The following is a 25,928-nucleotide window of genomic DNA, read 5'->3' on the forward strand; positions in this document are numbered from 1 at the left end:
TCTTACACACCTGTTTTACTTTGAGTTGTGTAGGAAAACATGAAGCCAAAGGAAAAAGGCCTTTGTTTGCATTTGATGCTTTAACAAATAAGCCTGAGCAATATATCACAGTTAAAGCAGTAACTGTGTGGAACATGCATACCACATAAAACTGCAATAAATTATTTCAAGCTCTCTGCTGCCGTAGCTTTTTATGTGGCCCTTTAGTCTCCAAATTACATCAATAATTTCCTCCAGTTTTTCACAAATCTGCAAAATTCACACAAAATCAACAAATCTCCAAATTTTCTCAAAATTGGTCAAAAATATTGGCCAAGTTATAGCCCGTAATTGATACGGCAAGTAATAACAGGTCAGATTTGACATCATGCATTAGCGCAAATATCATAAAAATTATTTTCTAAATTGGCACCACAAAATCTGCAATTTTGATTGGGGGAAAAAGAATGCTAAAACAATCACAAAATCCCAGAGGAACAGCTATTTATCTATATTTTAACAGTTTAATTGGTTTTATCACTGTATTCTGGCACAACCGGCCCTTTAAGAACATTCAGGTTTTTGACATGACCCAAAATAAAAACGAGTTCGACCCCCGCTGTGCTAGATGGTCAGTTGATCCTTCGATGTGGGGGGAAACAAATTAAATTATAATAGCCTGGTCTGAATACTGAATTCCACACTCTTGATCCCAACATACATCCACTGTTCATAAGGCGAGCACTTCCTTAAAGATATGACAGGACATGTTTCACAAAATCCCTTTCATTTCCCCACATTTAGACTCTGTAATACACTAGCAGCGAACATGAGAAGACTGGAAACGGTGTGACAGCTGCTCTACATTACCTGCCATCAGGTGGCGCCACACCAGATTTACTCAGATTACTGTCTGGGCCCCAACTTTTCCTCAGTTTGCACAGGTGCTGCAATGTTGTGTCAGATGTGCTGGATTTAGATGCTCTCCCTCGCCAGATTGTAGCTTTAAATGTGGGGGTTATTGCGAGGAGCCGTTGGCACATAACACACATTTAGATGATTTTCTCTCACCGCAGTAAAACACAGGCTCCACGAGGAGCTGGCGTTGCCCCGCCGCGCCGTAGACGAAGCCTGGGAAGGTGGATCAAAACATGATTAACTCTAGGCTACTGCCTCACCCTGTGTTTCTTGGCTGGCTCGGATATCGAAGTCTGCCATTAACAGAAAATAAATGAACCAGAGTAGGACCCAGACCTACTGCCAGATTGAGCCATTACCAGTTTGGGAAGAGGGCGGGTTAAAGAGCAGGACCTAATCTAGAGGAATTAGATCTATACGGAGCTCACTGTGACATTTTAATCCTCTGCACGGTAGCGAGACTTCCTCCATCTAACTCGTCATCTCGATCCAGTGTTCCTCTTCTTGTGGTGTGAGATGCAGCAGAGTTTTGGTTACAGTACCAGCGCGCTTTAATTATCAGCTGTACTTGTCAACAGTTTCCCCTTTTGAAAGGTCGTTTGACCCGACGGCAGCTGCCGTCAGGGTAGACCAGGCCAAGGTTTATGCCAGCACAACATTACTGCAGCACTCGGATGCCAGAGTGGCAATAAAACAATTCTTGTCTACACAATGAGTACATTTTATGTGATATTTAAACATAAATCCAAATTGTAAATAGAACATTCCTCCAAAAGGTAAACAGTTTGTTTCTCCACTTGGCTGGTACAGGAAAATCTCTGCCTAAATTAAAAATTAAGATACACATCCTGTCTAGAGGCAAGCTCAACTCTGTTTACTTACATAGCACATAATTACTTCTTTTTTTTTTTTTAATCTTGCATTATTAAATATGGATTATGATCTCAAACTGGCTGCCAGGCTGCAGCAGGGAGTTGGTTACGTAAGCCAGAGGAGCGAAGCTCAAATCCCATTTGTGTCCCAATCCTTCAAGCAGCGAGCCGATAAATATTCCTGTCGTTGTCTGACTTTAGGTTGTGCGCCGCCGCTCAGAGTGCAGCATGGAAGCCTGCTGAACCAGACCGAGTCCAACCAGGTCTCCTACCCTCCTGGCTCCCAGCTCACGTTTGGCTGCGATCCAGGATATACTCCAGATGGACCAGCTACTGTCTTTTGTACCAGCGACGGAGTTTGGTCCCGGTCGCCTCCAAACTGTATCAAAAACTACGGTGAGCAGCAACTTTACTGCTGATTTAAAAGAAATGTAATTTGATGTTGATAAACTTCAAGATGGAATACTTAAAATCTTGAATGTTTCACTGCAAAAACACAAATCTTACCAAGTATTTGTGGTCTAGTTTCTAGTGCAAATATCTTAGTTCACTTGAAATAAGACACGACTAACCTTAAAGTAGCTTTGTAGCTACATAAACAGGCTTGTTTTGAGTAAATAATTCCTTAACAATGATGAAGAAGTACTTAATCCATCAGCAGATTATTTTACTTATAACAAGAAATTTTCCTCATGTTTTAAGTTAATTTATCTGCCAATGAAACTAGTACTTTTTCCTCAATATTTACTTGAAACGGAAATGTTTCTTTTGGTTTGTCGTATTCCAAGTGTACCAAGGTATTTGCAGTAGAAACTAGACCAAAAATGCTTGTTGTGTTTTTGATATATTTTATTGCAATGTTCTATAATTAACACAAAGTGGAAGTAAAGTGATGCACGGCTTTCTTTCAGTCAGTAGTACAGGCTTTTGAAGTCAAACTTCAGCACATAATACTTGAGTAAACTCAAACTGAAATGTCTCTTCACCACGCCTCTATACAATACAGTAACACTGACAGAAAGGTTTGTCCTTCAGAGCTGGCAGGAAGCAGCATGTCATAAACTCTGAGCTCTGAAGTCTCTCCACAGGTAGAAATAATGACAGATTTTCTGGGCACAGCAATATTAATCAAACATCCATTTCACCTCGCTCTCTCCAGTGTGTTCGCCTCCTACGCAACCAGAGAACGGAGGCTACCGTTGCCACCCGACTCCCTGCCACCGGCTCATCCACAACACCGTCATCGAGTATTTCTGTGACGAGGGATACACGATGAAGGGCGACTACAAGTACCTCACCTGTCTTAACGGCGAGTGGGACAACCCCATGCAGATCAGCTGCAGACTAACACAAGGTTTGTTAGCCTATTTACTTTTATTTTTGGATTTTGATTCATTTCCTTTTTTTTCTTTGAAGGCTTGAAAATGTGTAAAATTATGACAGAGGACAAGAGGCATAATAAAAAAAGAAAAAGTCGTATTTGAATAAAGTCCTCATATTACGAGAACAAAGTCGTAATAATACAAGAACATATTGTGAGAAAAGTTGTAATATGATTTAAAAAGTCGCATGAGGATAAAGTCAAAATGATATGGGAATAAAGTCATAATATTACCAGAATACAGTTGTAATGTTAGTAGAATGAAGAAGTAATTTTATGATAATTACTACACCAAAAGAATTATACTTTTTTTGACTTTGTTCTTGTAAAAATACTCAGTCCAGTCCTAATACACTGTCGTATTAAAGATTTGAATAAAATGTGTATATTTGATTTTAAGTCACTCGCTTTCATTTTAGCAAGCTACAAATTCACTGTGAACCTCTCTATTTATTCTTATAAAATTGATTAAAAGTCCAAAGGTCTCTGGAAATGTGCATGTGAATCAGCGATCTAACTGCTTCTACGCCGTTCTGTCTTGTGGATCTTCCAGACAAGGAGCCCAGCTTGCCATTGGGGATGCCAGCGCTGTCCATCGTGTTGACCACAGCGAGTTCTGTGTTACTCATCCTGCTCTTAGTGGTGCTGTTCGTCCTCGTACAGCCAAAACTCAAGTCCTTCCATCACAACAGGTGAGATAACCTCCACGTCAAAGCTTTCCCTTTTCATTTCCTCATACCGCAAAACGGAACTGGTTTCATGCAGTAAGTTGTGTCTTGTTTGTTATTGAAGAGAATGTTTTCTGCACCTTGTCCTGGGTGTAGTTGGTAAATATAATGTTTTTTTTTACTAAAATGTGTTAAATCTTTAACATTAAAAGGTCCACATGTCCACTTCTTCTACACTCTTACCTGTTAGTCATGTCTTGGTTGACTCTTGTTGTGTAATTTAGCTCATGTATGACTTGTTCTGCAAGCTTTCATTTCTGACATTCCTGGCCAATAAAAATAAAAGCATTTAAAAAAGTTAATCAGATCACATTTGACAACTGCATCTGCTGGTGCTCTGTGACAGAAAAGCCAGGGTGATTTGATTTGATGCTCATTGGCAGTCTTGTTGATTGTGTAATGGACCAGATGGCTTCGTACAGCCCGATAAACAGTCAACACTAATCGCTCTGAGATTTTGCTGCACCTCGCAACATGTTGGACCCTAACCTAAAACTGAGTTTCGTATTTAAGAGGGAACTACTGTGTAAAATTCATATTTTATATATTTTTAGATGCATAAAAAAACAGGTGTTTTTGCCAATAAATTATTGTTATTTGGTGTCTGGAAAAGGAGCCTTTTCAAAAACCTCCTGATTTTTAACTCGCATTTATAACCCAACAACCCAAGCTGAGCTCCAGCATATTTAGTTTGCTGGTTTTACAGCCGTTTGTGCAGTACAACGGCTGCTGGAAAGACGAGTGTTGTTAACTTACCGTCCAAAAACCACTTGCTGTATTCTTGTTGATTATCCAGGAGGCTCTACTAATGCTTTTCAAAGATATATGGTTGTATAATTGTAGAAATTTTTACCTGCAAAAGGCTCAAAATAGGCAGAACTGAGCAGACTGCAATCTCATTGTCTAAAAATGTATTGAGCATGTTTTGCATAACCCATAGGAAGCACAATATGTCACCTTTAGGTCACATATTCGGTTTAGCATTAAGTGTTAAATTATTGTGTGTTTGTATTTGGTCATTAGGAGGGAGCAGGGCGTCTCAGGCCAGACCAGCTCCATCGTGGTGGAGGGTGTCCAGGTGTCCCTGCCCTCCTACGAAGAGGCGGTATATGGAAGTAGCGGACCCTGCGGCATGTCTGGACCTTCTCCTTCTCCGCCACCGGCTGCAGCTCCACCAGAGTCGCGGGTCCCCATCGTGCTCTCCGAGGGGCTTCCTCAGGGAGCCGCGGGGGGCCAAAGCTCCAGCAGGAGCCGCCAACACAGAGAATTAGACTTCTGCCTCCCGTCAACCTCTTCCTCCTCCTTCTCCTCCCGCCGTCACGCAGAGACGGTGTTGGTTCATCAGGCGCCCTCATCCTCCTCCTGCTCGTCTTCGACTTCATGGGCTAGAGAGCACCTTGCGGGTGCCTGGGCGGGCCCCCTACCTCTGCGTAGAGACTCTGAGAGCAGCGACCAGCACAGTCTGCTTTCAGTCACCTCTGTAGACGAGTTTGCTGACGGTAAGAGGAAAATCTACAAAAATCTTTTACGAATATGACTTGATGTTTACATTTTCTGTTGGACTGATTCATTTTATTTTTTTTGTACATGTGTTATAAATATTCACATCGCTTAAATTTAACGCATGTGCATTTGTATACAGTTCTCTTAAGTCAATATCACTTTTTAGCAGCAACTCTTCAGGGTATGTTTATACTAGCTGTGCACATCTAGAGACTAAATGTGACTATATGAAAATACATATTTCTATAAAACTTTAAAGACAAATTTTCTGTCAAATTCCACTGATTGAATTTTTGTTTTTTGAAGATTTAATTTTTGGAAAAGCTGAATTTATTTTTTAACCAATGCACCACTTGGGTTACCACAGTTCATAGTGATGTCAGCACACCTACGGCGGCCATCTTGTTTAACAGACGTGTTTTTCAGCCTCTGTTTATTTGGACTTTGAATTCAGATCAACTCTATGATGGAATCTACGGGTCAGGCTGCAATTCTTTTTCTTTTTTCTCCCCTTTCAATCATGAGAATAAAGCCATAATATATTAAAAATACAAGTATTATTTTCATAACACAAAAAATTATTAAACTTTTCTTCATAGAAACTACTGTTTTTCCACTTAATTTTAAGACTTCCTGGTAAAATTGCGTAATTATTTTTGCTAAAATTATAACTATAATTTCGTAATTAATAATCCGCTGTTCAATTTACAGAAGGATTGATTGAAATGAAAACCACTTTTGAAAACGTCTTCTGTCATTTGTAATTTCTCTTTTAGAAAAAGAAAAACATCAAAATCAAGAAATCGGATCTGTTATGAAAAAATCTCAAATGTACTCCAACTCTTAATTTTTTGGTGCAAAAAAAGTTAAGCCAGACTATAAGAAATGCAACATTTAACCTGCACAGAGGTCACAGAGGATAGCAGAAACACAATCTGTAACACAACAATGCAAAGCTGGAAGTGAAAACATAGCTGTGCACAAACTGATGCAGAGTTTTGCACCAAAGTTGATGCAGCAACCTTCGCTCTGCTCTCATATGACTCCTCTGTTCCCGTGCAGATATCCCTCTGTTGAAGGAAGCATGATGCCTGCAGCCCGCTATCAGCAGCAGCAGCAGCTCCTTCCTCTATCTGTCGCTGCTGTCCGGAACCGACTGTGGCTGCCTATTTACTTCCCCACAACTCCCCTCTGTCGTCCGAGCAGCCAGCAGAGAAGTGACTAGAACAATGCTCAATCTCCCACTGCAGCCTCTTCTGCTATTACTGTTCTCAAGCGAAACCAACCATCAGTACCGATACTGCAACATAAGCAATGATGGAGCCCACCGGACCCTTATGCTGGTTGAACCTTAGCAAAGGCCAGACGCTTTAAGTGGAACCCGATTGGCGTAAATCCTGTAGATCCTGTGAATAAGAGTGAAAAATTACTTATCGAGTCAGGATTGTTTCATAGGTTGCGTGTTGCCATGCTTCTCACCCAGTGTAGTTATCTGTATCTCCACTGCAAATAGTTTTACTTTTTTTTTTTTTTCAGCAAATGTTCTAAACTCATCAGTTCTGATCGGAATCTCTGTCGATACGGAAAAAAAAAAGAAAAAAAGTTTGATTAAATTGTGATTTTTGGCTCCTGAAGCTTCAACGCTCAGAACCGTCTTCCCGCTGTACTTGAAAAGTCGTGAGTCACGCCTGACTTTTCGCGGCCCTCTTCTGCGAATGCTGCATGTTGTTTTATTCAGTTCACTGCTGAACAACGCATGAAGCCTCCTCTGTTTCCTTCTCTCTCTCTCTCTCTCTCTTTCTGTTCACCGCCGCTGTCTAGCAAATGGATTAGCCGGAATGACAACCGTGTCACACAAGCTAAAAGCAGCGCGCGGTGTTTCATTAAGCGCCATATCACAGCTATAAAAAGCCCTGCTTCTTTATTTTCCGCCGCCAGCTGCAGCCGTATCTAGAGGCTGCTCCTTCTGCTGCATGAGTGGGATTGATTGGTGTTTTGGCTGCACATCTTACACTTCTCGTACACGGCAGAGGGGCGACGTGGTTTTCTGCCTGAGCTGAAGTGAGACACCTGTTGTGATCGGACAGCTGTTTAAACTTTTTAAGGTTCCTATCGTTTAATTTTTTTCCCCACCTCACTGTATTTATTGTTTGCGTGTGACTGTTTGCTTTGAGTTGCCGAATCGGAGTGTGTATGTGTGTGTATTTCTTGTGTAGCCCAGGCAGGAGAGAACATGTCCAGATATGGTAGGCCTCGACGCAGCCCTTTTCCTGGCTTGCTTGTCCTCAGATTGAGGACAATGTCCCAGTCTTTCATCGTAGGAAAACATCCCTCCCAACGCTTAAAAAAAAGTCACATGAACAAACCAGCTTCACTTGTGGCATTGAGTTTGCAACACAATAAGGGTATTATTTATCCACTCAAGCTAGAATACGGCTGTAAAACTTCACTCTCCTTAAAGGAAATGGCTCGCCTGTCTTCATGCTGAACTAAAGACTCTCCACTGCTGAGAATTGTGGAAACAAACTGCAACTGGTTGCAGTAAAATAAAGAAAATAAGAAGAAAATGCTTTGTTAGATAGCAATACACCCCCCTGCATCTTCCTCGACATACTCACTCTTAACGCCAAGTGCAAATTAAAGAGAGAAAACGCGTCCTTCTGTTCGAAGTCATCATCTGTTTTCATTCCCACTTGAAAAGCCTTGAGCTGGTCACCGTGGAAACAGCATGGCTCGGACAAACCCTGACAATTACTTTTTGAGCTTTTGAAAACACACAGACACACACGTGCCGTCTAAATATCTGTTCTAGTTTTTATTTGGCTTTTTTTTTTGTCATTGTCAGCGGCTACTCTTTATTCATGCACACAAAATGTTGCCTTAGATTTGTACATTTTCTTTTCTTTTAATATGTATAATCTTAAGCCTCCAAATTGATTCTTTTACAGTTTTTGCAACTTGTTGTTTTCCCAATTGCCTTACTCTATTCTTTTTCTATTCTATGCATAAAAGTCTTTATTTATCAATACGTTTACTTCTGTTGTGGGCACAACTAGGCGAATGTCTGTCCCTTCCTGTTCTCCCCACTGTTTTTCCAGCAACTGTGATGAAAATTGACAATAATAACAATGATCCTGAAAGCACCTATATTTCATTACCTTTTGGCTTCTTTTGCTGCAAGACGACTGGAGGGGGAAAAATTTTTCTAAAGATGCACTGTTGTACGGTGTTTATTCCCCAGAAATAACAGGTTCAAATTACCCATCTGGACTCTTAATTTCAATGATTTAAGCTTTTTTTTCTCTCTGAACATGGCAGTGGGTGTGAAGATAGTAATTTAATATTTGTATAAAGTTTAATTTAATTTTACAGTGTGTATATAACTTTCTAATTAAAGCTTTCTTTTAAATGTGGAAGAAGGTGTGTACTTTTTTCAGTGTTTTGCTTATTTCTGTTCATGCTGCATTGAAATACTCTTCCAAACACTTTTGTATCGACAGTTTTAGACCAGTTTTAAATTAATTTTTGAAAGTGTATCATGTGGGCAGGGTTGCAAATAACTTTTTTACATTTTGCTATGCTATGGCTACAAATTTTAAGCAGATTTGAGATAATTAGAGATTTATTGCAGTTTTATGAGGAACACTACATGATTTACAAACAATTTGACAAATGCATGTATGAAAAGTGGGAAAATTAGTGCAAATAGAGAACATAATGGACAACTATGGTCATCCTCTTTAAAGGATTGTCATACAAAAGCCTTGTTTTAGTCGGAGGCTTCAACTGAATCTCTGTAAGATGGACTGCTACTGGAGATCTTGCCCACAGCCATCACCATTTACATCAACTCTAAAAAGAAACTTGGACATTTTGAGTTACAACAATATTTAGTGTTTTTTCAATTGAACTGAATGTCTGATGTTAACTTAATCACTCTACATGCAAGAAAGGGGAATTAACTAAATATAAATGCATGATAGACTTTTGAAGTTTTGACTAAAAAACAATGTTGGAAAAATGTAATCTTTCACATCAATCCCACTTAACTTAATGTAAGAAATACCTGAATCTGTTCGATAAATCCAAGTACACTCAAGCAGCTAAGGATACTTCGCATGCTTTCCTTCGATAAATTCATAAATCATTTACGAATTTATCATGGAAGACTATAAAGATTTATTTGGTTAAAGATTTATTTTGTATGACTCTCTCTATACTTTCTGTTTTGTGAGTCTAAAAAACAGTTCACCTATTTTTCTTAGCCTATTATCAAGGTTGTAGTGTTAAATATTTCTTTCTATGTTTGTCACGTCTTTTGTCTTAAAAACGCAAGCAGCCATTGTTTGATTAAACACAGTAGTGTGTTAGTGACCCCCAGTGGTCAAAAACGTAACTACACCATTTGAAAAGGGGTGTTTTATTGCGTCATATTCGCAAAAGTTCGGAATACGTTTCGGGTTTGTTCGTGTTCTGCAGTCTGTGCTTTCGCTCTACGTCACGTGAGGCTTTTTTCTTTAAAAAGACTCCGCCCTGAAACAGCAGCGGCACCATTTTGTTTCATCTTGCATTACAGTCGACGGTTCAGGGGATAGAAAGAAAAAATAAAATAAGAAAGAATAGGTCTGCAATCTTCCTGCGGTAGGTACATAGAGTTAGAATATTTATATTTTCACTGTAGCAATTCCGCATATTTAGGAGAAGCGGTATAATTAGTTTCCGCTGTTATTTTGATGCATTAGCTTGTAACACAGTTAAGGCCCAGGCGTTGACTAGCATATGCAGGGCTTTTGCTAACGGGAAAATGCTTATAACACCTTCTGATTGCAGCAAATTAAACTAAAACTGTCGACATGAGCGGATGTCGTATCTTCATCGGCCGCCTGAGCCCGTCGGCCCGAGAGAAGGATGTGGAGAGGTTTTTTAAAGGATACGGCCGCATTCGGGACATTGACCTAAAGAGAGGCTTCGGCTTCGTGGTGAGTCACCGCAGGAGAAAGTAGGTCACGGTGAAATTGCTGTTTGTGAACCGGAGAGCATCTAATCAGAGTGGGGTTAAATTATTCCAGAGATTTCCACCTTATAAAGCTAACGTTTGACTGCAGAGGGAGTGATTTTTGCACGTCTTATTGAATTTTCAATGAGAAAAAGGAAAGGATGCCCCCGCCCCCCTCTCCAAACCTTACCATGCTTCTCTGCTAGCCTGAGCAAGCACCAACCCGACATTTCGCATGAGTCTGAAGCAACATTATTGTACGCCTTGCGGGCAAGTTGAGCAATTAAAAACATCAGTTTTGCAAGCAATGATTAACTCAAATATGCATGTGGTGGAATACCAATTTTACAAGAGTAAGATGCTGCGGTTGCATACCTCTTTTGTGAACGCCTCTTTGTGTTTTTTAGGAGTTTGATGATCCCAGAGATGCTGAAGATGCTGTGTATGAACTCGATGGTAAAGAGTTGTGTAATGAAAGGTGAGATTTTCCTGTTTTAAGTTAATAGACTTGTTGAACTCTGTTCTGTTTACACATTATTTCAGGCCTTATTAGCTTTTAGTTTCTGTACAGATGGGATAGCCACAAACCTGGATGTGCAAGATTTCCCCCAGAAAACTTTGTAAGCCCTGTGCTCAGGGCGCTTGGACAGTCATTCATCCAGTGGCCTGTCATTTTTTGAGTTAAAAAATGTTTAAGGTTGACAGGAAATTTGAAAATATCACTTGATGATTATGTGTTATTGAAATATTGGAAGATTAATATCTGGACACCAACTATAAAAGTTTTAAAAATGCGAATATAAAAAAACTTAAATAAGCATTGCTTAGCCTGGTGGGGGCACAAGTAAAGCCTGGTGGCCCACCAGGCTTATAATACCCTAATGTGTAATTTTATAGGGTTTTATATACAGGGCTGCAAGTAATGTAGGAAAAAAAAAAGCACCAGGACAAGGATTTATTCCAAATAAAACCTGCTTAAAATGTTTAAATACTTTAATTTCACTTGGGTGTTTTCAAGGTTTGCAAATTGCTTGATTTCTGTTAAAACTGCTTGATATTCAAACTGCACACTTTTGTAAAAAAAAAAAAAAAGCGTGCCATCTAATGTTTGAAAGTCTAAATTTGGAAAGTATCATTTACAGTTGAAATCAGATGTTTTCATAAACATAATAAAAATACTTGCAGGTTTTTTATCCCTGTTTGACATTAAATCAGACTAAACTTCTCTTACTGAGGTCAGTTATTTTATGTAAGACATAACATTTTATTATATTTTAGTTTATCCTGTCTTTGCTGTAGAATATCAGATATTCTAGGCATTATTAACAGTGTTAATTATTATATAGTGGTGAATTTAAACTGTCTTTTGTTTTATGATTTTTTTAACTCTGGAAAAGTGCTTGAACCTTACTGTGGGGAAAAATGTACAAACCCTGAAAATGTAATAGAAATTGCAGGTATATACTGTTATATCAGCAGTTGAAATACTAACAAAACAAACTTATTTTGAGAAGACAGTGATGAGTTATTGTAATAAGTCCTGTTATGCTGCACTGTGTAGACGTGCAGACTTGGACCAAAACACTAGTTTGTGGTGAAATATGATTCTGAAGTATTGACTCAGGAGGGGTTAAATGTAAATACATGCCACTCCATTCCATCACGTTAAATCCTAATGATTTGTGGTTGTAACTTGGAGTTCAGGGAGTGAATAAGCACCAACTTCCTACTCAATCAGTCCTTAATTGGCTTATTAAATCATGCCTGTCAATTGAGCTTCTGGAGTTTCTGCTTTTTAAATCCAAAATCTTCCCTTATTAAATGCAGGGTCACCATTGAGCATGCTCGTGTGCGTCTGCGGGGGGGCCGCGGGCGAGGAGGCGGCGGCGGCGGAGGACGTTTCTCTGACCGCTACGGTAGAGGTTCCCAAAACAGTCGGAGGTAAAGAGAGGCTTTTACTTTCCTGTTGTTTCTGTTTTATTGTTTGTTTTTCAGAGTTTGTATGGGTGTGAGACATCAATTTAAACAGCACAACTTTGTAATAAAGTCCAATTTAACGCTTGATCAAACGCCTAAACTTGGAAAGCATTATTTGCGGTTGAAACCATATATTTTCATGCACCTTGAGACAGTTTGAAGTTAAAGCAGACTGAACTTGTTTTAGGTTATTTCTTTGTGCTAAATGTAGCCCTGCCACAATAAACAATAAATCAATTAATCGCTTGATAAATTAAAAGAATTTGTCGTCTTTCTCTTTTTTTTCTCTCTTTTTACCAAAAACTGAACGATAAAGTCTTCAGTCTGGTGTTTTGGTCTCAACTATCTCTGGTTTTGAAAGATAATTTTGTTTTCAAAGACTTCATAATTTATTTTACTTGTTTCTGTTGTTTGTTTGTTGTTGGATATTTCAAATATCATCCAGTCCCAGTGTTTAAATGTTCATTAGAATTTAAAGTTTATTGATCGTTCAGAATGTGTTCTTGCATTTATATGGCATTATTACTATTGTATTACTTGAGAAGGTTCTTAAAACAATAATATTGTTTATCGCAATAAGTTCTGAGGCAATTTATCATCCAGCAAAATTTATCGTGATAGGCCTCGCTAAATGCCAGAAAATCTGGTGCAAACACATTTATTTTTATTTATTGTTCCTAATGGCTCAATTATTTATGTGTAAATGAACTAAAGTTTGGCTTGTATTTTACGTTAAACAGTATTATTGAGATCTGGGGAAATTGTGTTAAAATAGTGTTTTGTTCACTAACTAGTCGGATTTATAGTGTCTGAGACGTTTCAAAACGTTTTATCTAATCTGTAGAAAGTAGTAATGAATGCAATGTTCTTATTTATTTTTTTATTTCCTCCTAGCCGAAATCCTCCTCCGATGCGCACTGAGAACCGTCTGATTGTGGAAAACTTGTCCTCCCGCGTCAGCTGGCAGGTCAGTATTTCTTTTAAATGTCTCATTTTTCACAAATATCACCACCTGCATTTATTTAATTCCAACAATACACATTGTTGTTCAATTGGCTGCTAAAAACCAACTTTAAAAAATTTAATTTGTATTGTCAGTCTTAGCCAGGTGAGTTGGTTTCAGTAATTGTAGTAATTGTTTCAGAATTAAACACTTGTTGATGTTTTTTAGATGCAGTTTTAGATAAACACAAAGCAACAAAACACCAAATTTGTTCATGTTTTCACATTTTAACCAATTCTCCACCCCTTTATTTGCCAGCTTGACTGTTGTGTCATGTGGAAGAGCTCGCTTATGGTGGAGTTAACCCCTTCTGGGTCCTTCAGTCTGGGTTGAGCCTGTGCTGTCAGCCAGTGTGTCCTACTCCTAGTTGATGCCTGCTGGTCATGTGAGCGCTCGCTCCACACTAGAGGCGCTGGCGGCCCTTCGCTCGCTCGCACCGCCTGCTGTGTGGTTGAGGGCGAGAGAGAGAGGAAACAGAGTTGGCAGAGAGAAAGCAGAGGAGAGAGCGAGAGTCGATGGTGGTGGCGTATTGATCGATGGTTCGTTAATTTGAGGGGCTTCGATCGATCGATATCCCCCCTTCCTTCCTTCCCCTCGTGGTGTCCCCCGCACATCGTGAGAGAGAGAGAGGGTGTGAGTTCCTCCCAGGGGCCCGTGGATAAAATCTGCTGTAATCCTGGTAATGGTGGGCTCGGAGAGCCTGCGGCCCACCCCAAAGGGTATCGCTCTCAGGTAGTAGTTTCCTCTCTTCCACCCTGTTCACTCTCTTTACTGAGGTGGGGTGCCGAGACGGTGGCGGTCCCGGCGCCCGGCACCACCCGGACCCTCCTTGCCGGGGGGGAAATGGGGCTCTTGGTGCCAGAAGCTGCAGCCCAGTTGATGAAGATGATCATCTGTGTAGTTTTAATGGAGCGATGAGCTCACAGATCTCAATGCTGCTGGAAGAGACTGACCTTGTGCTGCAGTGATCCCTGACAGAAAGGGGTTTACATCAAAACACATTATTATTATTTAAATTTTTCTAAAACCAATCCTGTTGGAAGCACTGAGTCGGTGAGCAGCCATTGGGTTCCTTGGACTCATCCTCTGTAATTGCTGTAGTCTGTGTAATTCTGAGGATCTAACCATCTCTCCCTTTGGGTAAATCAGTGCAGTTAATATCTCAGCCTGTGCTTGTTGCTCGCCGCACCCCTCCAAAAACTGACCTGAGTTTGCGTGTGTAGGACCTGAAGGATTTCATGAGACAAGCTGGAGAGGTGACATTCGCAGATGCACATCGCCCAAAACTCAACGAAGGGTACGAGAATGGGAGGGAATTTATCCAGAAAAACTTCTGGACACAAGTCAAAAACAGCATATAAATATTATTACAGTTGTTTTTTTGTTAGTGTTTTCTTCACATGGTGATGATTTATTGCCATCTTAAGGCTGGGCAATAAGTCAATAGCAAAATATACAATGACAGACAAGTGATCAGTGTCAATATATGACAGCTGATTTTTTTATTTTTTCAGGGTGGTTGAGTTTGCCTCTCATAGTGATCTGAAAAATGCCCTTGAAAAACTGTCTGGAAAGGAAATCAATGGAAGGAAAATCAAACTTATTGAAGCTTCCAAGAAGAGGTGAGTTTCAGCATCAAATTTCCCCTCTAATATAAAATTAAACATTTCAAAAGTTACTGTTTGAGCACGGAAAGTATTAGAAATATGACAATGGTTTGCACAGGTGCTTGAAGTTATTGAATTAAGTGTTTAAGGTGCAGAATATCACAGTTTTGTAGTAAAATGTAATCTAATGTTTTATTAAAAACCTAAATTTGGAAATCGTTATATATGGTTGAAATCCGATATAACGAGATTTGTTTTTTCTTGCTGTCTGAAATTAAACTAAGCTTTTCTTCTTTTAGGCTAGTTGGAATCATCAAAATTATTTATATTTGCCAAATGTAAGAAAACTTGGCGAGAACATTATATTAGATTTTTTTTCACTGCATCGTTCTTGGTTTTGGTGTTTGAGCATTAAGGTCATTTACCTCAACACTAATTGTTTGGATTGTTTTATGGGTCATTAAACATTAATTAATTTTTTTTAGCGCCTCTCTTGGAAGAGAGTTTTAGAAATATGGAAACATTATTAACATATCATTTAAGAGTGAATTGAAACTTGCTGGAAGAGTTTGAAAACATCTCTTTCAGTCGTCACCATTTTTCCATCCTAATTGTCGTATTTCTGTTCTTTTAGGTCGAGAAGCCGTTCCCGTTCGGACAGCTCGTCCCGCTCGCGCTCCCGTTCCCGCGGCCGCTCCCAGTCCTGCTCCCCCAGACGTTCCCGAAGTCCCGCCAAGGCCCACCACCGCTCCCGCTCCCGCAGCGGCACGCCGGCGCGCGGCGCCTCCTCGCCTAGCCCCAAGTCAAAGGACCCCAAACGCTCGTCCAAAAACAGCAAATCAGTGACGCCGTCCTCGCCGCCGCCGGCTCAGAGGTCGTCCAGATCCCGCTCTCGTTCAAGATCCCGCTCACGCTCCCGTTCTCGCTCCAGATCTCCAAGATCCCGCTCTCCTTCTACTGACAGTCAACGCTAAACTGGCTTAAAAAACAAAAGCAACTAGAAAACTCCCGTTGCCTCCTGGGAAAGCAGAGAGGTGAGGTTTTGTTTCAGATTTTTGTTTCCTTTTTGGATTGTTCTTGTGACTGTCCTCAAGTTATTTTTTACCAACACAAACCAGGCTCATCTGAAACGATTAGCTGTCGTTTCTCCATTATTAATTGGCAGGATTTTTCCAGAATGCTTCTGAACTCGGAGTGACGCCTCTCCTCTAATGTTTATACACGTGTTATAACACAGCAGTACAGTTGAGATTACAAAGTGAGCCACCATAATAATGGCTGAATTATGGGACCCGGTCATCGCCTTTTTTTCTTCCTTCCTTCAGGATTTTTGTTTTTTGTTTTCCACCCAGATTCACTCACAAAAAACATGCTTTTTTTTGTGCTTGGAGCTAAAATACGAAACAGATTTTCTTCGCATTGGCAGCTTCTCTTCCAGGCTCACAACTGTACAGCTGCAGATTATTCCACTGGCTTAAAACCTGTATATTGTCTTCATGTATGCTAGTTTTTTTTTTTATGTTTGATTTTTGTAGAGGCAAAACTCTTGAGGATGAAGCGAACCCTTCAGTTGCTCTCTGTGAGCAATAATGTTACTTATTGGAGTGATATTTCTTAAATTGAGGATTTATGTACATACTGCAGCCTTCTGCTAAGTGTTGAGATGTGTACATGTTACCGTTAGGGTATTCTGACAGACGTTCCTGTGTGTGTACATATAGACATGAATTTGAGGGGAAAAGTTTTTTGTTTTTTGTTTTTTTTGTACATGAGGATTTTTATTTTCAGTGAAGATAGATGTTTGTATGGTGTATTGAAAATAGACTTGATGAATAAATCAATTTTAATAAACCATAAGTTTTGTCTCTAATGTGCTTTTATGACACTTTTCCACTTGTTTAAAGTGATATTTTTTATTTGGGGGATGCGGTGGTCACGCAGTTCCTTCAGAGATTTCCTTCAGCTTCTCCTCTGTTGATGTCGGCTGGTATGAATCTGTTGAGCAATTAAATTATTTTATTACATAAAGAAAACATGCATATCTCTAGAACTTTAATAATGCATAAAATAACTCCAGAAATGTTCTTCTGAAATGGTTACGTTATTCTGAAGTTTGCTTCCCTGAAATCTATAATATTGAATTATTTCAGCCAAACTTTCTCGTTTAAGGAGCAAAATTATTTTTTCAGTTCTGGACATAAAACAGGAAATGATTAAACCAATCAGAAGCTAAAAATGACGCCTACCACAATGAGGTACTTTGGGAATTTTTATTTATTTTAACGGTAATTGCAGTATAAGATACAAATGTGATTTTTGCCAGAGGAAAAACTCTAGTTTTTGACTATTTTAACAATTTCATGCATGAATTAGGATCCTTTACATCAGGATTTTTTTTTCTGTGTTTTTGAATTTCTTAAGCACAGAACAATTTTTTTTTTCAAGGTGATCAGTTGTAATTTTCTCCAAATACAAAGTTATTTGGAAAGTACATCACCAGCAATAGTCTTTAGGGGTTACATGATTGTCACAATATGTTTACCTGCAAGAGTTCTACAGCAGAAGGAAGGACTGGATATTTCTGAGCTGCTTTTTCGTCTGTCTACCATATTGACTTTAACAAATATTCTCTTGCACTTGCAGTGGATGGCCAGTAGTTGGCAGTGTATTGCATGATGCACTCGTTCATTAGAGTGGTCTGTGTGGATTTAAAACGTAAAAATCCACAAGAAAATGGCTTTTAGGAAGCTGTCCACTGCATGAAAGAGTTAATTATAAATATGTAAAACATAAAAATAATCAGTGCTATTCCCATCTTCAGAAGGTGATAAATTAAAGATAAAACTACTATAAAAAGGTTATTTTTTAAATTCATCTTCAGCGGGTCTCACCTTTTCCTTTTGTCGTGAACCAGTGGTAACACCTGAACAGAACGATGAGCAGCGCTGCCTCGGCCACCTGGAAGAACCCCAAGACGAGTGGGAACAGGTACATGGGTCCGATCACAGCGGGGGGGAAGGCTACCTTCACTACGGTGGCACACAGTTGGATGTTCTGGCAGCCAGTTTCCATAGCAACGGTCCTCCGCTCTCTGAGGGGTGAGGGTAGAGTTATACATAAGTCATGAATGTATGTAGAGAAACACTCATGGTTCAATGCAGCTGATGCAGAATCAGTATTTACACAAACTTAAAGGTTCAAATGAGTGAATAATTTTAAATTGGAGGGAGATTTCACAAATTAAAATCTGCAGAAGCTGGTGTGCACTGGTATTCAGTCACCGTGAGTCAATGCCTTTCACTGGTACATGCAGAGACTGACATTTTTCCCATAAGAGAAATAATCTGCCAATAGGAAAATATAGACATTTTCGTCTCACTTAAGGAATTATTGAATTAATAAAACAAGCTCCCATATCTTGCTGAAAATTAACTAGTAGGTTTTGTTGTATTACAAGTGAACTAAGGTATTTGCATTAGAAACTAGACCAAAAATGCTTGGTAAGATTTTGTGTTTTGCACTAAAACCAGTTTCACTGTTCGCTCAGGTTGGTGGCACAAACATAACCCCGTAGACGTGCATTTTATAACCAAAACTGCCAAGTAAGGTGGTGAGGTTGCTCATGATTGACTAGGTCAATAATCGAGGTCAGTTGTTTACAATTGACTAGGTCAGTTTAAACAAGAAAAAACATTTTTAATCAATCCAAAGTCAAAAGAAAGACTTAGGCAAATATGGGTTTTGGATTGTAGTAAGTGTCCTGATGAAAGGCTGGGTACCAGAGAAAGGAGGTCAATATTTTGCAGAAAAGTTGCCTAAATATAACTTACATAATTATGGTATGAAGCTAACAGTTTGTAAAAACATTTGATTCATGCATCATTGTGCTTCTTTGCATTGCTGGGTTGCAGAGACGTGACCCGGATGACACATGAAATTCAGGTGGAGGTCAGGAAGTGGATTTCTCTGGTTCAAAACAGCAAAATGAATCACAGCGAGTAGCTAATGTCCTAAATAGGCTGGAACAGAGGAGGTATCTAAAAAAAATACACATATATTTAGGATATGATCCATATTATCTTTGTAAAAAAAGACTTTTATAATGTTGAGGATTTCCCTAACGTTGAGGCGATCTACATATCTAGTGCTGCAGACCTCAGATGAAAAATTGGAGTATGCTATTATTCAGTTTCAGGCTGGGTCAAATTTAGGATCAACAGAAGCATTAAGGTGAGTAGCGAGTTGTGCTATTTTAAGTAATTAGTCTATGATAACAATGCTATTGCTAAAACAAGCTAACCCATGTTATTTCTATGAGCTTGTATCTTCTGGTAAATAATTTATTTAGCTTCTTCAAATCCAAATTTATGCTGGAGTTGTATTTTGAGTCGTTCTTAATTTCTACAATGTAGGTCAAACATTCACAGATCCACAGAAAACCCATTAAAAACGGACTGACCAAGCCAGGGGGTAAAAATAATATATCTTACCTTACATGTGACTGCTTGTTTTTCTCAGTAACTGTCCAATAAAATATCCAAAAATAAAAGTGGAAACTCTGGCATTATTAGTTTCTGCATCTCCTGTTTATAGCCATAGATTGTTGACACACTTTTCTCATCTTTGTTTGGTGCATATTTTAAAATTAACTCCCTTGTGACCAACTACCTTTGGAGAAAGAAAAAAAAAAATCTATCTTTCTCTCTACTAGAACGGCTGATAAAACCCGTACAGGACACAGACTTTGGGCATTTTGAAGCTGGATCAACATAAATAAACGGGCTGCATTAATAAAGTTTGTGGCCATAACATAAAGCCACTATAAAATAAAATACTGTCGCGTACTTACGGCTGTGTAAGCCTGAAGACCCAGGAGATGATGTAACCAAAGGCGTAGCCAATCAGGGGCAGGAGGACAGCGATGGCCATGAGAGGAGGCGAGAGCATGGTAAGGAGGGAGCTTCCAATTTCAACGATAGAAATGATGCAGATGACGAGTATGGAAATCATCAAAACACAGAGGCCCACCTGAAAACAACAGAAACAAGAAATGGATCAGACTTTCAAATTTGTAGTAGTCTCCAATGATTTCAATTTATTCTGCTTCCAAGGAGAATCGGCTTCTTTTAAAGGGTTCTGGTGTAATTTTGGGCTCTTTCTGACACTCATTTATAACCAATTTAAAAAATGACTACCTAAAAGAAAAATATGGAAAAACTAGAATTCATTTTTTCCACATTGACTCGGCCAACCTTTGTGATTATCTTTGAATACTGCGGCCGGAAGTAGTTGATGAGGATGCCGGCTCCGCAAGGTACCAGGATCGCAACCAGGGAAGTGACGATGCCCACATACGGCACCGCTTTCTGCAGGTTGGAGAAGCCGTGGCAGTACAGGTACAGCAGCAGAGGCATCATGGCCAGAGCCAGCAGCGTGGAGCAGGAGGTCATCACAATGCTGAAGAGACAAAAAAACAAAACATAATTTCAATGCTTGGAAAGGCTTTTCCATCTTCAATATTTAATATATTAAAAAGAGAAGTTCATCAACCTGCACTTCTCCAATCCTTACACTGAAACACAGTTTTAGTAAATTCAGATCAATTAATCACAGAATGGTAAGATAAAAAAGAAACAGAACATTACCTACTTTTTTTAATGATGAATAAGCATAATAAACCTTTCATAAATCTAAATAAAGAAAAAAAAACTATAGATAGATAGATAGATAGATAGATAGATAGATAGATAGATAGATAGATAGATAGATAGTTTAAAGTTTGTTGTGCCTAATTTTACTTGTAATGAACAGTAAATCCTCTAGGGGCCGCCAGTGAGGTAAATAATGTGGGTTTTGTTTTGTCAAGTCAATCAGGTGAACTTCAACCTGGTAACTGTAAGACGGTTTATGGTCTCCATAGCATTACACAATAGATGCAGTGGTAGTTTTTTATTCCCACTAGTTATGACGGTACAGTAGGTTCTCTTGGACAGTAAAAAAATAAAGCAGGAATTTTATGTGTGCATATAAACACGATAAAGCTGAAACTGCTCAGTAGGAATACAGCAGTATAAGCAAACTGCTTTTCCTTTAGAATTTCTTTTCCACTTTATTATTATAATTATTGTGACTAGGTGCAAAACAGAATTTAAAGTTTTTTTTCCCACCATTTTGACTTTATTGTTGAAATTCTTCTGTTTGTAGAATAATAGTCTTTCATCCATACTTTGACAATTAACAGTCATCTTGAAAGGTTAGTTCACACAAAAACCATTCCCAACTTGTTATTAAATGAGCAGTATTATGTTATCAACGTTTTTGAGCTTTACATAATGTTAAAATGTTATTCCCTCATCAAAAACATACCTGGAGTGTTTCTTCGGTTATTTCGTGTTTGCTTTAGAGATCATTTAATCTCCAGTGGGAACCACTCAGCTGTGCAAAAGGCCTTGGTGGGGGGACAGAGGCACAGCTCCTCCTCTTTTCAAGGCTAAGCTCCTACCTCACTGGGCTCCTTCAGACTAGCCAGCAACAATTAGCGAACACCTTGTGGAACTACACATCGGCTGAACTCATTATTGACCATTTGCAACTAGTCACTTAATCGCCATGTTGGACGTTCAAAGTGGGAGATAGGAATATTGAACAGAGCGACTTAAATTGTTTTCCAAAGTTGTTTTTGCCAGTTTATTCATGGTTCCTACTTGTTTTAGTCAAGGTAATTTGTATAGGCAACATAACACACCTGGTTGGGGCTCATAGACGGAGGTAATTACAAAAGCTTCTCATAGCTAGCTTAGAAACCGACCCATACCTCCTCCCTCCTGATGTGTTGATCAAAGTAAGCAACTCTCTGAATTCACACCACATTATTTATGTCACTATGTCATAAACAGCGTTTCCCTTTACACCGGAGCAGCATTAAAAACGTACAGAAGACGAGATGCTAACTAGTATCCCAGACATGCTAGGCTACATGGCGGTGCGGCACTGTCTCCATGGTTACCAACGGTTAGACGCGTACCTTCTCCATAATGTGATATTTCATATCTTTCTAATAATACTTACTTATAAAGTATATGAACGTTAATCTTCTTACCTTGTAAAAAAGTGTTTGCTGCGCGATTTCACCGAGGGCTAACAGTCATGATGATCAACGGCTGCTATCCATGGCCGCCGGATCTTTCCTCATTAATTAAAAAGTTAAATATAATAAAATGACAAGTTTGGTTTCTGTTTATGCAGACCTGTTTATGCAGCACTCTATGACAATTTTTAAAGTGAAATCAACTAAATATAGGTGATATTAGACTAGAGGTGTCTGTTTCTATGGTTTTCCAGAGCGTGATGTCACGTCCAAAGGGTCATCTACTTTTCATGGTGCTGGTAAAAACGTTGTTGAAGAGTTAATAGAGAAGCCATGTTGTGTGATGACTTCCTCAAGAGTTTCAGAAAGAGCTGGAGCTTTTATTTGCTCTCCTGAACATGTCTGTGTACCTGAGGTTCATGTCTCCCTTTATAGCCAGAGCCAGGATGTTGGACAGGGCTCCTCCAGGACAGCAGCCGCAGATCAGAATCACCACAGCTGTGGCTTCAGACAGCTGGAAACCCTGCAACACAACCACACAGGGTATATGAGGAACATATCAAGATGAGTCGCATTAATAAGAAAAATAAGTAGCTTAGTTGATGTGCTGCAGGTCATTCAACTCAATATATCAAGGTAGTTACCTCATAAATAGGATGCCTAATGATTAGGAGAACGTCAGTGGAGCTTGTTAGCACAGCTCCTCAAAAATATTTTAACAATTTTTAACAGAAGCTTAAAATGTTCTGACTCTAAAGAAAGAATCCAAAAATAACTCAGATTTGTTTGTTTACACAGAAAACTGTCATGTTTCGGTCCTCAGATTTTCCCACATTGAGCATCTGCAGAACTTTGTTTACTTGTCAAATTTCTAAATGAACACCGAAAGGCTTGAATATTTTAATGTTTTTCTATTTTTTGTTTTTAGTGAGGTGTTACGATGATACTTTCTCAGCTTTTGCAGGTTTGAACCAATTCTACAGCTGTGGTTGAAGCCTGAAAAACTCATTTCGTAAATGAACAGATTTAAATCTGCTGTACAAACCTTAGTCAAGCAAAACGCTGTGAGAGGCATGATGCCATACTGGGAGAGAATTGCGATGGCCACACCTTTCGGTTTCAGTATGTGATCCTGGAAAGCAGCAGAGAGTAGAAATATTACAGCAATGTGTGCTTTAAAACAGATGGCTTCACGTGGATGAGCTGCTTACTTTGATCTTGGTCACCTCCATGGTGCATCCCAGTGAAACCATGACGATTAACAGCACTGTAATCATTATTATGTTGATGGTTTTGTCCATCACTGGTGACAGAAGAGACGGGTAAAGCAAGCTGGTGTTGGTAGCTGTCAGATTGGGTGAGAAGTCATCATTTTTCAGAAAATCTGGGTCAGAAAACGGATTTTCTGTGCCGCCCATGTCGAGATCCGGGCCTGAAAAACAGATCAAGCTGATGAAACAAAGGCACAGTCTCAACTGTCATCTGAATGTTAATTTTGAAACTTTAATGATTCATTAAACTGTTAGAATGTCATTATTATCAGAGTGCAGATGAAGCCAAATTAAGAAAAAGATACTCTGAATGTGACACTTTTTTCAGTCTTTGCTAAAAGCAGACATGTTGCTTTTAGACTGACAGGCAGGATCTTTTCAGTAGTTAAGATCAGTGATTAAAAAGCGCTGTGTACGTCAGTTCAGAGTACACGTTTTGTAATATAAGTTCCTTGAACTTATATTACATGGACTGCAAGACGTGTTCGCAACGTTACCTGTTGGGCAATATAAGTTCAAGGATCTTGAACTTATGAGCTGTTCTGAATCTTATTCTTTCTTTATTTAAACTCGAATGGATCTTAGCATTTTGGGTAACAATCAAAAAAAGTATGAAAGTTTATTTTTCCTTGTGTTGTTGGAAATGAGCTGGAACAAAAAGACTTACAACAAAGTATGAAACTAGACATAATTCATGTTCAGACTGGTTCGAATTAGAATTAGATAAGTCTGAATGGTTTAACTCAGACTTTTCATCTAAAAAACACAGCGAAAAACAACATTCAAATTGAAAACATAGAATCTGATAAATCTATCATCAACAAAGAATATTCATCATATGGTGTTTCTATTTATATCCGTTTCTGCCTCCATCTCCAGAACTGACAACCACATCCTCCCTGCAGACGCACATGCATGCTGTGTGCAAACAAATAACTTTCACAGGATTTCTGTTTCTCTCTCAAAAAAATTAAGCAAACGTATTAAAAAAAAACAACAACAACAACAAAAAACAGGTGCAAGAATGTTGTGAAGACTTACTGTGCAAGGCTGCAGGTGAAAATTGCACACCTGTTTGAGGAGGTCAGAGTGTAGGAAAACTGTGATTTCCCCAGAGACAATCACTCCTCAGCTGGAAGACGTGTTTGCAGCGTTACCTGTTGGGTAAGACGTTTCCTCTTATCTTCTCCCCTCCTACTTTGCCCCTCTCCAGGATTAAATCAGGTTATTAAGTAAAGGATGACTTATTTGAGTCAATCAGTTAAAAAACAAAAAAAACAAAAAAAAAAAACTTTTGGGCTCAAGAGTTGTTTTTTGTCATGAAATTAAAATATTTCTGACACCAGTCCAGGAAATATATAATAAATTACACTATGATAAGTCACCCGTTATAGTGACTTATAATGGGAGACTATTTACCCACTATAAGCTTGAATATACCGTATTCCCCCTTCATTCAGGCAGACAACTTTTACTTGAATATTTTTACTGCAGCTAAAATAACACACTGGCTTTGCTTTATGTTAAATAAAGCATTTAAAAGGTACAATCATTCCTCTTTCTTATTTTGCTTAATGGCATTTAGTTCTATCATTCCTGAAATTCTGACTTCCAAGAGTAAGCTCTGTTACAGAGAGCATAAAAACATCCTTTATCTGCAGCATTATTCACTAAAAGGACACACCATCATTAAAGAAATTACAGTAGGTGCACTTAATAATATTTTACACCATAGCGTTAGAGAATACATTCAGCGAGTTACTTTCCAAACTTTAACTGTTTTTAAAAACAAGTACTCATTCACTTATAAACCAGCAAAAATTGAGTGAGTAATCTGGAGCTTTTGTTTTTGCTAAAGTACATTTTTATCAGTTTATTTGTACTTTTACTTAAGTACAGTGCTGGAAACAAAAAAACAAAAAACAATTATCTTGTAAAACCTCAGAAATGTTCCCTCAAAATGTAGTTAAGCTGTGCGGATGTTAGAGAAAGATCCATAATGTGATTTATTAAGTTTTTTTTTTTTACATTGAAAAGTGTCGAAGTGTTGAAAATTAACCCACTCCGCCGCTCTCGTGGGTTAATTTGCCCTTCTCAGTGTCTGACATGCGGGAAACCAGTAGAAGTGGGTCAATGTGCCCTGTGTATTGTCTTGAAGGCATGACACCAGGTCATCTCGGTGGAACAGATTGGTTTCCTCCACACTTGCAGAAGTTTGTGAAGCTATGTTATTTGTTTTATTCAATTCCAAAGAAATAAGTGTTAAGGATAGGTAATTTGGAAAGCGTGTTCACTTGTCTAAGGTTATTATGGCTTGCAGGTTATTTTTGTTTATGCCTGGAGTGAAAGTAAAACCAAGATTTATGTGCTGAACTCTTTAAACATTACTAGTTAGTAAATTATTAAAGATGAGTACAGTTTGAGCCTGCAGATTTTCACTATGTCAGCATAGTTGTCTAATGTCTTAAATATTCAATATTTGACTGAATGTCTGTTGTTGAGAAGATACATATTTGGATGTTATGAATAAGTTTATTTGAAGAAACTGGAATGGGACATTTTAAAGCGGTCATGTTTTAGTTTAGCTGTTTGAGTCTGAAGTATAA

At 38.8% G+C, this 25,928-nt stretch overlaps 3 protein-coding genes across 5 annotated transcripts in view; 2 read left to right on the forward strand and 1 right to left on the reverse strand.

Moving 5' to 3' along the window:
* Positions 1-8,794, forward strand: part of susd6 (sushi domain containing 6) — a 32,681-nt gene extending 23,887 nt beyond the window's left edge. Inside the window, exons 3-7 of the mRNA XM_007541661.2 lie at positions 1,971-2,165; positions 2,929-3,123; positions 3,704-3,842; positions 4,902-5,377; positions 6,444-8,794. Of these exons, the coding sequence (XP_007541723.1) occupies positions 1,971-2,165; positions 2,929-3,123; positions 3,704-3,842; positions 4,902-5,377; positions 6,444-6,469 (1,031 nt within the window). The 3' untranslated portion in view covers positions 6,470-8,794. The remainder of the gene's footprint in view (positions 1-1,970; positions 2,166-2,928; positions 3,124-3,703; positions 3,843-4,901; positions 5,378-6,443) is intronic.
* Positions 8,795-9,904: 1,110 nt separating this feature from the next.
* On the forward strand, positions 9,905-16,818 carry srsf5b (serine and arginine rich splicing factor 5b). 2 transcript variants are annotated; one of them, XM_016668077.1, is made up of 8 exons: positions 9,905-10,026; positions 10,212-10,360; positions 10,785-10,855; positions 12,205-12,318; positions 13,249-13,321; positions 14,581-14,654; positions 14,872-14,979; positions 15,599-16,818. In XM_016668077.1, exons 2-8 carry the CDS (start codon positions 10,235-10,237, stop codon positions 15,936-15,938), a joined length of 906 nt encoding a protein of 301 aa, XP_016523563.1. In that variant the 5' UTR covers positions 9,905-10,026; positions 10,212-10,234; the 3' UTR covers positions 15,939-16,818. The 2 variants fall into 2 exon arrangements, with proteins under 2 accessions (XP_016523563.1, XP_007541936.1); XM_007541874.2 differs by having other exon boundaries at positions 9,905-10,022.
* Positions 16,721-24,616, reverse strand: slc10a1 (solute carrier family 10 member 1). Of its 2 annotated transcripts, none has more exons than XM_016668058.1 (8): positions 24,364-24,616; positions 23,263-23,483; positions 23,097-23,183; positions 22,462-22,574; positions 20,217-20,421; positions 19,814-19,825; positions 17,856-18,055; positions 16,721-16,959 (listed from the first exon to the last, which is right to left on the reverse strand). In XM_016668058.1, exons 2-8 carry the CDS (start codon positions 23,467-23,469, stop codon positions 16,911-16,913), a joined length of 873 nt encoding a protein of 290 aa, XP_016523544.1. In that variant the 5' UTR covers positions 23,470-23,483; positions 24,364-24,616; the 3' UTR covers positions 16,721-16,910. The 2 variants fall into 2 exon arrangements, with proteins under 2 accessions (XP_016523544.1, XP_007541830.1); XM_007541768.2 differs by having other exon boundaries at positions 19,814-19,992; positions 24,364-24,490.
* Positions 24,617-25,928: the final 1,312 nt, after the last annotated feature.

Source organism: Poecilia formosa, unplaced genomic scaffold (assembly GCF_000485575.1).
Source record: "Poecilia formosa unplaced genomic scaffold, Poecilia_formosa-5.1.2 Scaffold1, whole genome shotgun sequence".
NCBI classification, from domain to species: Eukaryota; Metazoa; Chordata; class Actinopteri; order Cyprinodontiformes; family Poeciliidae; genus Poecilia; species Poecilia formosa.

Coding starts and splice junctions, on each gene's coding strand:
- srsf5b (XM_016668077.1), top strand. CDS start 10,235: ATGAGCGGATGTCGTATCTTCATCGGCCGCCTGAGCCCGTCGGCCCGA. Junction 10,361..10,784: donor AGAGAGGCTTCGGCTTCGTG/GTGAGTCACCGC, acceptor TGTGTTTTTTAG/GAGTTTGATGATCCCAGAGA. Junction 12,319..13,248: donor GGTTCCCAAAACAGTCGGAG/GTAAAGAGAGGC, acceptor ATTTCCTCCTAG/CCGAAATCCTCCTCCGATGC.
- slc10a1 (XM_007541768.2), bottom strand. CDS start 23,469: ATGGGCGGCACAGAAAATCCGTTTTCTGACCCAGATTTTCTGAAAAAT. Junction 22,575..23,096: donor CAGCGTTTTGCTTGACTAAG/GTTTGTACAGCA, acceptor GTTGTGTTGCAG/GGTTTCCAGCTGTCTGAAGC. Junction 16,960..17,855: donor GTTCACGACAAAAGGAAAAG/GTGAGACCCGCT, acceptor ATTGCTCAACAG/ATTCATACCAGCCGACATCA.